Source organism: Eleutherodactylus coqui, unplaced genomic scaffold, assembly GCF_035609145.1.
Source record: "Eleutherodactylus coqui strain aEleCoq1 unplaced genomic scaffold, aEleCoq1.hap1 HAP1_SCAFFOLD_26, whole genome shotgun sequence".
Taxonomy (NCBI): Eukaryota; Metazoa; Chordata; class Amphibia; order Anura; family Eleutherodactylidae; genus Eleutherodactylus; species Eleutherodactylus coqui.
The window spans coordinates 1724776-1737902 of record NW_027101742.1 but is presented as its reverse complement, the minus strand read 5'-3'; the positions used below and the strand labels follow the sequence as shown (position 1 = coordinate 1737902).

The 13127-nt window shown below is 44.8% G+C and overlaps 2 protein-coding genes across 5 annotated transcripts in view; one reads left to right on the top strand and one right to left on the bottom strand.

Annotated features, from left to right (window-relative positions):
- The window catches only part of LOC136590993 (serine/threonine-protein kinase 17A-like), a 33821-nt gene extending 28229 nt beyond the window's left edge, over window positions 1–5592 (top strand). Inside the window, exon 8 of the mRNA XM_066588458.1 lies at window positions 1616–5592. Coding sequence (XP_066444555.1) covers window positions 1616–1961 — 346 coding nt within the window. The 3' untranslated portion in view covers window positions 1962–5592. The remainder of the gene's footprint in view (window positions 1–1615) is intronic.
- A 4733-nt stretch (window positions 5593–10325) lies between these two features.
- Window positions 10326–13127, bottom strand: part of LOC136590989 (cytochrome c oxidase assembly factor 1 homolog) — a 94879-nt gene continuing 92077 nt past the window's right edge. For all 4 annotated transcript variants that reach the window (XM_066588452.1, XM_066588451.1, XM_066588454.1 and 1 more), the window contains 2 exons: window positions 11618–11694; window positions 10326–10460 (listed from right to left, as the gene is read on the bottom strand). In XM_066588452.1, the coding sequence (XP_066444549.1) occupies window positions 10355–10460; window positions 11618–11694 (183 nt within the window). In that variant the 3' untranslated portion in view covers window positions 10326–10354. The remainder of the gene's footprint in view (window positions 10461–11617; window positions 11695–13127) is intronic.

Sequence of the window (13127 nt, the reverse complement as noted above, 5' to 3'; positions counted from 1 at the left end):
TGTAAATTGATTATGAAGTGGCGTTACCTGAGGTGACACACTGGGAATGCCCACACCAGTACCGGTTGTGAGGGGTTCTTTTGCCAGTGTGTTTGACAAGACGGCGTGAATTAGCAGGGTTCCAATGAGGCATTATAGTAGGTGCTGGATGCTGCAATTTCAAAGCTGTGTAGGCATTTAACATTCTGCAATTCACATTGTCGTGTGTACTGGGAAAATGTCATGGAAGGCATGTCCACTATGGCTGGTAATGCCTTCTATGACAACACAGCGGTGTCTGACTAGAATTGTCTGCCCGAATAGACGAAGGTCTTCGGCAGAAATCACATCCACATTCTGTGCAGGAGACCATATGCACCTATTCCACAGCATTCTCTAGCTTTCATGGTATAAGGGAGCAGAAGACCCACCAGAGCACCTCTGTTAACAGCATCACACTGGACACATCTCCTCACCTTGGCTCATGAGGTTGGCAACATGTGGTATGGGCCAATGAATAGTGCTGCCAACTGTTATGGGCTGATGGTAAGGTTCATATGTGACGCAGACTCTATGAAGCCCATGTTGTGAAGAAGGCACGGTGCAGATTGATGGTGGTTCTCATGGGTTGGGTCCACTGGTCCGCCCAAACATGTAATTAATCTATGCCTGCTATGTTTCACGGCTTGGTGACCTTTTGCAGCTCCTCATTGATTTTCATGTACTTCCATAATGATGGAATAGTCTAGTAGGATAAAGCACCATGCCATCGGTCCTAAGCTGTCCAGAATTGGTTCAAGGTGCATTCTAGAGTTCCTATGAATGGTGTGAAGTACAGGATTGCCAGATATGAGTTTAATCAAGCATTTATGGGATATGATGGAGAGGTCCATTTTCAACAAAGATCCTGCTCCTACAAATACCCTGGAGCTGTGAGTGGCTATCCAGATGTCTGGAGGGATGTTGTCATGATGTCTTCCATCCACGTGTGGAACTGATGCTAGATCTGCTTGCTGCACTGTGGCAGCTAGAGATGGGACCTATACAATGTTAGTACGTGTCCTATGACTTTTGGCTTGTCGGGGTATATTGATTTCTCAAGAAAAAATATAATTTTGAGTATAAATGTATCTTAAGACCTGCTTTCCTCAATGAGGAGGTGGTGGTTCATTACTGATGGTAATGTAACTTGTATTGACTGTAATTTAGGTTCCTTGTACATCAGGTCAGCATGGAGCATGGCACAAGAGTGGGAAAGACTAGGGGATGTTTTCCCTTGACCTACTCTTATCCTCATCTTCATCTAAGGATGTACGGCACCATAGGCCTCCAAAATGATAGGTATCTACGATGCTGTGAGTTTGGGCAATAGACCCGTGGCTGGGATGGGGCACATCTGTCATACGGCCGAATATGAAGATGAGTCAACTAATCATTGAATGCTTAAGATGCTTATTTATCACCAACTGATGAAAAGAAGAACATTTCCACGTAAAGCTGTCCAGATGTCTCTTCCTGGCTCATTACTATGGTTATTCAGAACCTACATTAAAATCCTGTTAACGATGACAAGTCCCTGTGATAGTTGATGAAATGGACCTAACAAACCTAACTAATCTTACTGTTTGTATTTCAGAGGTCGAGCAACGGCAGAGGATTGTCTTCAGCACCCTTGGCTCGCCGAAGGAGACCTCCCAGATCTCTACTCTAGTGCTATGAATACAGTGGACAACGGCAAGCCAATCCTGCTGGTAGAGGAGGACAACGATGAGCTCAAAATAAATGCTCTGGAAGCGAGTCCAACCCAACCAGACACAGACGAACAGACTGTCACCGAGGAGTTGATATTAATGGCTTCTTACACTTTAGGACAGTGCAGACAGACTGAGATGGAGAAACAGACTGAATCTAAAGCCATTACAAAGAGGTTTAAGTTCGAGGAGCCAATGCTGCAGGAGCTACCGGGAGAATTCATCTACTGAGCCCGGCCACTTGGACTTATGTGACTTTTAGAGCTTGGACTTGTTTTTCTTTCTAGAGTCATGGAGCTCCTTGGTTAACCAGAAGTCAGTCAGCCTTCCGATAAGAGCAGCTGCTCATCATGGCGATAAGAATCCAATTCGATTGTGCCATGTAAAATCTCCGAGTGAGCAGCCTCTGTCCGCGTGGTTGACCATATATCATTTTTTTCATTTTATTTATTTTTAGAGGTTATTTGTTTTTTTTTTGGGGGGGGGGGGGGGGGCTTGTGCCTAATTCACCACCGTAATATGCTGCTCCCATATGGATTTCTTGAATTTGCAGCAGGATATAATATCATAACTGGGTCCTGTTTGGAAAATGTTACTAGAGTAAGACCAAGATCGGTCAGTATTCGAAGACTGGGAGCAGATGATTTGGGGAGCTCTGCTGAAATCTGGTTGACTTTTTTAAAATAAACCCGAAATGAAAAGTAAAAAATTTTTATATGTATGTTTAGCAAAGCTGGAGTGTCTCGTACGGTAGAGGCAGCCGTGTTGTGGTTTACAGTAATGGACCTGACAAAACATTTGGACAATAGCCCAGGTTTTTTTTTTGGTATGGACTTATATAGTTAAGCATGTGTAAGCCCTCTATTCCCTGCCATAAATGGGATCGGATCCCTACTGCCTGCTTTCTCATTTGCGTTGGGGGTGAAGTTCTATCTTCCTGCTCCGTTCGCCTAGTCAAAGGCACCCAACAGGACCCCATTGACTATACCTGGATCCATTCTGTTTCCGCTCAGATGCCCGGCGTTGTATCGGAAGAAAGTCCTGCATGCAGTGGTATTTTGTGCCGGATCTGAGAAGGAACCTCTGAACCGAGGTTCCAGCGTAGATGTGAACTGGCCATTGTCTTTGCTGTTGGAGTCTAAAACTGATGCGCTCATGTGAATGCATGCTGTCGAAACTTCAATAGGGCCGCCTCCACTGCATACGGACATCAGCATCCTTTAAGCTGTTTGTTAATTTTTGAGCCACTCCCTTGTTCGAAAAAAATGAAATGGAATATGTATACTTTTGGGATGGGGGATAAAAAACAATGGGAGATACAACAATGCAAAAAAAAGTGCTAAAAATGGAGTAATACTGTACTGGCAAAATAACAGCTCAATGTTTTTGTTACTTCGTGTTAGTTATTGTTTGACCACAATACCACTTCAGTGTAACCTTGCACATTCAATGCTATTTGAGCAGGTGCCAAAATGTGTTGTAACCATTTAACCCCTTGTAGCAACACAACATTTCTGTATAGAGCGATACTCTGCACCAAGTATTACTAGAACACCTCTAGAAATGTCCGGCGCTCTCCCAGTAAATGCCAGTTTGGGGTGCGATTGTGATAGACTAAACCCAAGTACATGGCCTGCTGTGGTTGGTGACATGTACGAAGGCTCAGCGTTGGTCTTGTCACAGCTGAGGGTAAAAAGAATGCCGTATGCACTGACTGTTATCAGATTGATGGACCGCATTGCGGGGGGGGGGGGTTCATCAGCGAACGTGTATATCCGTGGTATAATGGATCTGGCAGCGTAACATGTATGGCCCAGTGGGAATATTTTCACTTGCTCCACACTTTGATGATAAGATGATATGTAACAGGCAGCTTTGAGCAGCGAGGTGAATGAGGACACAAGTTGTGCTATTTTGGCTTCGTTTTATATACTATGATACATTTTGGGGTATTTTCTACTCTTACTGAACAATAAATCTCAATATTCATTAGATATATAGATGACTGCATGACCTTTCCCATTACAAAGAACCCATTCCTCAACACGTTCGAAGTGCCTCCTAAGTTCTTGTGCTACGAAAGCCGAGCACTACTCCCTATCATTCTGTGCTGCCCACCACGCACCCCCTCATTGTGGCTCATTAGCTTGCAGGTTTTATACATTAAAATTGTTGGGTACCATCGGGGGTGAGGGTCCCTCCCTCCAGACTACAGGGCCATCTGGCATGGTGAAGACCCAAGATGGAGTATATGATACACATGTTGGGTCGTGAGCAGTTCTGGATTCGTGATACTCAGCAGGTACCTGATAGTTAAACTTGTTCCTAGAATATACTAATTACAAGTCTTGAAGTTCCTTGTGCTGCCGGTATGTGCAAATAGTTCAGAGGTTTGTCTTCATGGTAGTTGTGAGTGTAGGCCCTTGCCAATATAGGCGGTGAGATGAGTTGGGTTTTTGAGTCTGTTGTAATTCCACCATTTGTTTTATGCATATCAATATTTTTGTACTGAGAACTGTAAGCTCTGGATCTCAAGGCTTCAACTTTGGAAATGTGTGCAGTTTTGGGAAAAGCTCTTGATTCTATTCACGAGCCGGGATCTGGTGGTTAAGTAATGGGTGTCATGGTTCAACTAAATGGCTGTGAACTTTTGTTATCTGCACAGTCGCCTTTTTATAAGCGCCCTTTTACATGGCACAATTATCGTTCAAAAACCTTGCTGAATCGTGCAAATTTGAACGATAATTGTTTGGTGTAAACACGGCCAACGATTGGACAATTTGTTTGCTGCTTCGCTTCATGCAGGCTTAAAAATTGATCGCAAGTCGTTGCGTTTGAACCGCGATCGTTTAGTCATTCATTGGTATCGTAAATGTGAACTGAACTCCTCTGCAGCCTGATTATAGAAGCAGATGACTCTTACATGGAGTGTTAAATCATTCGCGAGGTCAAAGGAGCCCAAGTTGTAGTCATTGATGTTTAATATTCCTTTTCAATGCCGATCTCGGGGTTGGCATTTCTACATTGACCGCAGCCTTGGTGGCTGGATGGATGACCGTGGTAAAGCAGAAGACGTGTGATGGGGAAACTACCAGCTAATCAGTATTACCCTGCAGTAAATCATTAGAGGAAGTCCGAATTTAAGGGAAAACGTCTGCATTTTGCATGATATGGTCACCCTCTAGAACTTTTTATAGGTTCTGGCTAAGTACAACCCCACAAGCCAACTATGTACATCATAATGTTGCCAATTACAATTTAATGAAGCTCATAGCAGACAGTTGTAATAAATCGCATGACTCGATTGCTTAAGTTTAGGTCAATGACCGACGCAGTCCTAACTTATAATGGCGAAGTCTTAACAAAAACCGCCTCTGCAGCTGAGTTATTCCTGGTCTCCTCCAAAGCCGATGGTGAAAACTGGGCTGCCGAGTCTAAGGGGACGTGAGGGCGCTTACATAGAAGCCCGAAAATCCTTTTTTCTCAGTGGAAATGTAAATTAACAACCGGACCAAGTCGTGGTTCCCCAACCTTCCTCTGAGGAAGGGTCGGCCATGTCTGTAGACCTATTAGTACTCATCCCTAATACAAGGTTTTGCAAGACCAAGATTACATTCATCTGGCCGCTCGAAGACGTGCAATGTGTCTGTTGTGCCTTTTTTGTACAGAAATTTTAAACCAGAGCTGTTTTTGTATAGTTCTATTAAAGTTTGTAAGTTATAAGCAGCCTGTTAATAGTTTGTTCTGTTACTGGAATATAAGATGTGTTTCTACTGATGGATTCTTCAGGCTGGGGAGGCCGGTCCATGCATTTGAAGCTGTTTATAATAAAGAGATCTTCCACTCGGTGGATGTTCAGTAACCTGCGTGTTGTCTCTTCTGTCAGTCATGTATGACAAGTTCTTAGTCCATTGTGGGACTACAGGTAAGTGGAAATCTATAGAAGCCTCTAAACATTAGATGATGTCCAGCCAATGCTTGAGGTCATGGAAACCGACGGGTTGCCCACAACATACATCGTGGACGGGTTCATTTCTTACCTTAAGTTGTAAGCCTGGTATAAGAGGTCTTCAGAGCAACTATGGGAGATAGGACTGGATAGACCTCAATGTTTTAAAGCCCAGAAAACCTCGAAGAATAGGTCTGCCAAATTCTGCAGTATTTCTGCATCTAGAACGGGTAAGATCCGCACCATCTGTGCAGATTTTGACTCTAAATCAGCAGCGCTTCCCCAGCCTATTTCAGAAGATCCCGCACCCTCTCCCTTCTGCGGTCTTTGCGCTCTCGGCGCTTCCTTTACCGGGCACCCGGTGGTCTCTCTAGTGAGTGCAGCGGTGCTGGGCAGGTGATATGGAAGGGAGATCAGCAGCGCTGCACTCACTAAAGAGAGCGTGGGATCTTCCGAAATCAACTGTGGAAGCACAGCTGCTTCAGAGTTACAATCCGCACTGATGGTGTGGATGTTGGATGTGGAAATGCTGCAGAATTTCTGCTACGTGTAAACGTCCCCTAGAAGGGATTTCATAGACTTATTACTTTAACTGCAAAATTTGCATACAGTTCCACCTAATCTATTTTCATAAGTGCAAGTTGGAATGTCCCAAAACTGGGATTGGATCTAAACAGGAAGTGAATATAAAGCTTTCCTTCTGCCACACTTCTACCATGTTTCCCTGAAAATAAGACAGTGTCTTATATTTTTTTTTGTTCAAAAAGGTTTAACTTTTTTTTACATGTATAGCTGCCTGGATACTATTTAACTTGACTTTTTTTTAAATTAACTGTTAGCAGGGCTTAATTTTGGGATAGGGCTTATATTAAGTATCCTCCAAAGCCTGAAAAATCATTTTGTATCCTCAAATTCTGGAAAATCATGCTATGGCTTATTTTCAGGGTATGTCTTATTTTTAGGGAAACGGCAGCTGTTTTTCCTGTCCACAAATGGGAATTCTAAGGTAACTATAGCTAGACAGTCCCTAAGATGTGCTCATTTTCTGGGCCACTTGCAGGATCCCATGCCATCACAATGTGCCCATACATGTTGAGTGTGTGTTCTTGTTGGGTAAGCTGCCAGACACCCCTCCCTGCGGACAAAAGAATCGTGCATTTGGGGTTCAACATGACTGATCTGTCTTTCCTCTGCACATGAGGAGCCCCTGCTGTCACGTAAGATGTTCAACTGGGCACTCTTGAGCATTTTACTTAATTTCTCTTCGAGAAGAGGGCTTCATACACTCAAGTTGTCTGGACCCACCAGCTTCAAAGTTCTGCTTTAGCGCTCCGCTATGTTCCTGCCATGTAATTGCTGCTCTGCCGTTACACAATCTAAACTTTATAGGGCAACAGACATTTTGCTTACCTAGACATTATAAAGTATCAAGAGTCCGTATTAACAAAAAGGTCTTAAGATAACACTCTACCAAAGGGAACCGCGTGTGTTAGGGTGGGCGGAGAGCAGCAGATTGATCTATAGTTTGACCCTTGTTATATTCACAAGTGCGATAGCGGGCCGAGAAACTCACCCCCCCCCCCCCCCCCATAGTAAAGTAATGATTAGTTCTCATAGTTTAAGTTATTCTTTTATGTACCAATTTCCCTGTCACTTCAGTTTTTGAGGATGGTGAGTAACAGAACAACATTTAGAAGGAGATTAAAGGTGCTTTCCAGGGAAAATACTATTAATGATGCCTTCACAGAAAAGGTCAGCTGGGGTCTGCCAATCAGCTGACAGTGCTGCTGCTCCGGCCTGTGTGTAGTGGCCGGTGCCTGTAGTTGCAAGCGCAGCTCTTACGGGAATCGGTGGGAGCCATGCCTGCAGTTACAAGCTCTGGCCACCACACATTAGTAGGAGCATCTACCGCTCTGAGCCTCTGTATTTGCAACCCTATCAGCAGGCACACAATCACCTGCTTGGCCGGAGTCCTGAGCAAGAATCCTGGAAGATCAACTATTGATGAGAACCTAGCCTTAGAATAGGTCATCGAGCGTATTTCCCACGGAAAACCCTGCTAACTCTGCAAGCGATTAGTCATTAGTGGATGTTGTTATATATATATATATATATATATATATATATATATATATATATATGGATTAAGCATCACCAATATTTGAAGCCTCTGAGTAAAAGCTGGACCGCCAAGTTTTGCCCGATGTAGAGTTACTGTTCATGTATCGGAGGTATGTTTTATATTAACGTCCCTGGATGGGCATGAGAAGTGGTACTAGAGTGAAGCCTCCTACTGATGCCCAGACTAGTAGAGACTTGGTAACATTGGGCGCCTTTTCTCATGAGACTTTCGCTTCAGTCTAGATTGTCGTCTCCTACCTGTGAGATGTAAACCCCTACAGCTCAAGTAAACTGCACTTGGGGTCACAGTGTTCTAGTGAGATGTATGTTTAGTTCACATGGCCCCCGGAGGGTCTTACAGATGCCAAAACGAGACATAGGGGCTTTTAATCTTTTCTAAGAATTTGGCAATGATGGTATCCAGGTGTCCTATATGGGCAATGAAACTTTGTGCGTATAGTGAGCCTGTTTGTAACTTTATTGCTAATAGCTCATCCAACCTGTTCTGTTTTTGGCCACTACTATTTTACTGCTGCATCCAGAAGTTAAATTCTTAAAGGGGTAGTCCGGGGCACAGACTAACATTCTAAAAATCTAATACACAACATCACAAGGTCAGAGTTCATAATATTCTTTCTATGCTACGTGACTAGGGATGAGCGAGTATACTCGCTAAAGCACTGCTCATTCGAGTACTGTGTTTTAGACAAGTATCTCCCCGCTCGTCCCTGAAGATTCGGGGGCCGCCGCGGAGTGGGGAGGAACGGAGGGGAGATCTCTCTCCCGCCCGCTCTCCCCTGCTCCCTGCCGCAACTCACCTGTGGCGGCCCCCGAATCTTCAGGGACAAGCAGGAAGATACTCATCTAAAGCACATTACTCGAGCGAGTAGCGCTTTAGCGAGTATACTCGCTCATCCCTATACGTGACCCTCTGCCTAAAAAAAAAAATATCTCCACTTCCTCTGACTTCTTGACCGCGGTTGCTACTTCCTCCACTGTCTGTAGCCTCCAACTTCCTGTGAGCAGTGCATGATGGGAGGATAGGGGTGGCAGCACTGGGCTGTATTACTCATGTGTTGTTCAGAGTGTCGGACGGGCCGCTCTGTCCAGGGTGCCAGAGAAAGCTGCTGCAGAGTCAGAGGGACGCTGAAAAGTTGTAGGACCTGTGAGCAGTGGGTGGAGCTACAGTGCTGGTCAGTAAACGAGCTCTATGCATGCTGGGAGTTGTAGGTAACAGTCTGCTGCTGTGCTTACATGCATCCCTTCTGCAGTAAATGGCAGCAGATCATTGGCTGCATGGGATAAAGAACAGGGTCAAGAGTGGCAGATAAAAGGTCCAAGTTGCCGCCACTTAGCTGGACCTTCTAGAGTTCAGCATTTTCATTTACTGCCCAGAAACCCCTTTTAAAAGGTAAAGTTCACATAAGAGAAATCACTTGTTTTTGTGGTTTAAGGCCCTTGGTCATCACCAAGATACTGCAGCCATGCGTGTATACAGAAGGTAGAAGTGAATCTAGCAGCGGGATGTCCGGATCACACAACTGATACTCTCTAGTCAAAGGAAGCAATAAAGTGATAATTACTGGTTTGTGAGATGCCATGGCACCAGGGCCACATCCATGTAGAATTAAACCTGTCTGAGTAGAGAAGGTAGATGAGACATCGCTTATTAAACAGAAGCCTGGAGTCTAGAGCCGGCTCTCCAGCTGGCTGCAGTTGTTGATCTGTGCCTTCTGTTGGGAATACAACTTATTACTTTTTTTTTTTACATTCACCTTTTAAAGGGGTATTCCCAAAATTGACTCATCGCCTATTCATAGAATAGGTGATAAAAGTCTGATCGGTTGGGTTCTCACCGCTGAGCAATCCAAAAATTCCAAGAACGGGGGTCCCATCTTCCCTTCTCACTGTGGGCTAACTGCAACCCTGGCAATGAGCAGGAGATTAAATGGAGCTGTGAATGAGCACATACAGTGCCAGTCCATTCATTCCAATAGGGCAGTTGGAAATAGTCAAGTACAAGAACTCTGCAATCTCCGGCCGGGTGATTGAAGATGAGTAGAGTGGCACGCGCATGCGCAACTGATGCTCCATTCAATTTCTGCCTCCCTGTGGGGGGGTGCAGTGACCCTGCAATGAGGGGGAGGACACAGGACCCCTGTTCTCAGGATCAGTGGTAAGACTCCCACCACTCGGACCTTTATCACCCATCCTATGGATAGGTGATGGGTCAATGTGGAGATAACCACTTATATACCTTCATTGGACAAATACAAAGAGAATATAAACAATATAGCAAGGCATGCGTCTATGGACTAACCCAACACTCATAATAGACTATGAAGAATCCCACCCAATTGCATATAGGGGGCCACTATTAAAAAAACAAAAACAGTGCACTGTAGTAGCAGCAATGTCAACCATTGAAGCAGATTTATGAAAACTGTCTAAAAGAAAAGTTGTCACACAATTTCAGACTCCCCACCGTCACAGAGTGTCATACAAAAGGAGATCTAAACCGCTGGTCAGTGTTTGGGGGTTTTAATTAGTACATTTAGGATCCATACTTGTCTTCTCCCTCATTATTGGCGACATCGGAGTTGTAAATAGGGACACTTACACCATTATTCAGTTTTAACATGACCTCTTGAAGATTCCACCTAAGGAGGATAAAAAAAAAAGTATTTTCAATGTCTTGATTCACCCCAAGAATGTTTTGGCAGTTAGTTTAAATCTACAACAATCTCGGCGCCTCGCTGCTGGCTGCGGTAAAGGGGTTTTCCAGGGAGAATACTACTGATGAGCTGTCCTCAGGAGAGGGCATCGATGATTGGCTGGGGTCCATCACTTGGGACCCTGACCAATCAGCTGACTGCACCCGCGGACAGCGCTGTAATTACATAGGGATTGGAGTGGAAGTCTCTGCTCTGACGTCTGTGAAGTGGTAAATAAAAAAATACCTGCGCTCATAAGTGTGAAAATTTAAAGGCAGTATTTACTGTGGGTTCTCCGTCACTGTGGCGAGCGCCACCCACTGGTCCGACATGGCACATTCTTGAACTGGACAAGACGGCTGTGTGTGTCCCCTATTGCTGACACGCGGCGTCTTCCCTTCCGCCGCTAGTGGCTGCGGACGGACCTCGGCCCCAGATGACATTGGAACGCACAATTAGGCTGAATGCACGCGGCCGGGTCGGACTCCACATGTGGGATCCGACAGCGGAATCTGACCCTGTGCCTCTGTTTAAGGAATAAGGTTTCTTTTAGATGGGCACGCTCTGGTTTGCACGAGTGTCCCAGCTGGTAACGTCATTGTTAGCTCGTTCGCTCTTGTGCAGCCTCTTTAGACCGACAGACTCATCGTTGACTCGTGCTTCTCGCTCACTGTTTAACATTTGCTATATGAACCACTGAAGAAGTGTTTACACGCAACGACGAGTGAACGAGCCAACGATCACTTTCTGTAGGCTTAAAAATTAACGAATGAGAAGTCACCGATTCCCGTTCGTAAGTTCACTTTTTATTTGTTTGAATGACTTTTTGAGTGTTAATCGTTCCGCCTTCAGCCGTATCGCCTACATGTGGTATGGATTCTTAAAAAGCATTGTATAAATGTGATGTAGGTGTGTGTGTGTGTGTGTGTGTATGTGTGTGTATATATATATATATATATATATATATATATATATATATATATATATATATATATATATATATATATATAGTTGTTGTAATATATAGGGAGTAGAACATCTCTCTTTGGAACAATGAAATACTAAGAAGGACCGGATGCGTTGCCTCTGCTGCCACTACACACCTCTGGTGGACCTGGTCTTTGACAGCTTTGCTGTAGAGATAGCCGCCCCGTGTGGCTCCGGACACCGGGATCTTGATCTGGAAACAGATGGAACTCAGTAGTACAAAACAAATGGCTGTGATATAAACAGGCTCTTCAGATTCCCAGTGTATGACATCAGCTAATAATGCCATAGTTGGAGAGGTAGGTCCATGTGCTGTAGGTGACTCACCGCAGAGCGTTACAGCCTCACACAGGAGTCTGTTAGAACAACTTTCACTGTTAAAATAGGCATAAAATGTTCACGGATTTTCTAAAAACTTTACTTGTCTTATTCTGGCTTTGGCTATCCAAACACACGAGCTGCTGGCCATGTCTCCTGACACCCCCCCCCGCCCATGCTGGCAGAAAGCTGCGATGAGACTCCTCTGGCGGCAGCTTATCTCCCACAAACAAAGGGAGCAGTTGAGATGTAACTCCCTCTTGCATCTGCCCTTGGATGATTAGCCGGTCCTGACAATATCAGTCAATTCAGCAGATCTATATGCCATGCGTCTGGCCACCTCTAGAGCTGCAGAATTGTTTTATTCTATCTTTTTTTTAGATTTTTTTTTAAGGTAAATTTTTTAATGCAATTACCCCTCAAATAATGCAACCAATTATATTTATACGTAAACAAGTTGTAAACTCCACCCAAACAAAAAATATTTAGACTAGAGATGAGCGAGCATACTCGCTAAGGGCAAATACCTGCCCGCTCATCAGAAAAGATTCGGGTGCCGGCGGGGGTGAGCGGTGTGTTGCGGGAGTGAGCAGGGGAAGGGGGGGGGGCGGAGGGAGGTCTCCCCCCCCCCCCCCATGTTCACTCCCCCAACACACCGCTCACCCCCGCCGGCACCTGAATCTTTTCTCACGAGCGGACAGGTACTCGGTAAGGACAATACTCGGTCGAGTATTTGCCCTTAGCGAGTATGCTCGCTCATCTCTACAAGACCCCTACAAAAATGGGGGAAAAAAACAACTCTTCTCCACCTCCTCGCCGCTCCCTCGCCCCAGACACTTTCCTAAAAGACTTCAATGCAACCAGCCCCTCATGTGCTCTAAGCATTCTATATATCAGACCATTCTCCTCAGATTCCCTCACACTTTAGGGCTTCTTTGCACGGCACTATATATCATTAGTATTTTGTGAGCCAAAACCAGGAGTGGAACGTAGAGAGAAAGTAGAATGGAATGATTTGTATTCCTTCCATATTCCGGACGCGGCCTTGGTTTTGGCTCACAAAATACTGATGTGTGAAGGAGCCTTAAAGGTGCTTTTACATGGAACGATTGCTGTTTGGGTTCCCGTGGTCCAGCGAGAATCTGAATGATATCGTTCTGTATAAACGCATGCTGACTGAACGACGAACGAGAAGTCTTCCACCTCTCATTCATCAAACTGAATGACTTACCGTTCCGTGTAAACAGGCGGTATCACTTATGAACGACTGCCTGCTTACGTTGAATGGAGGCGGGCCGGAATGACCCC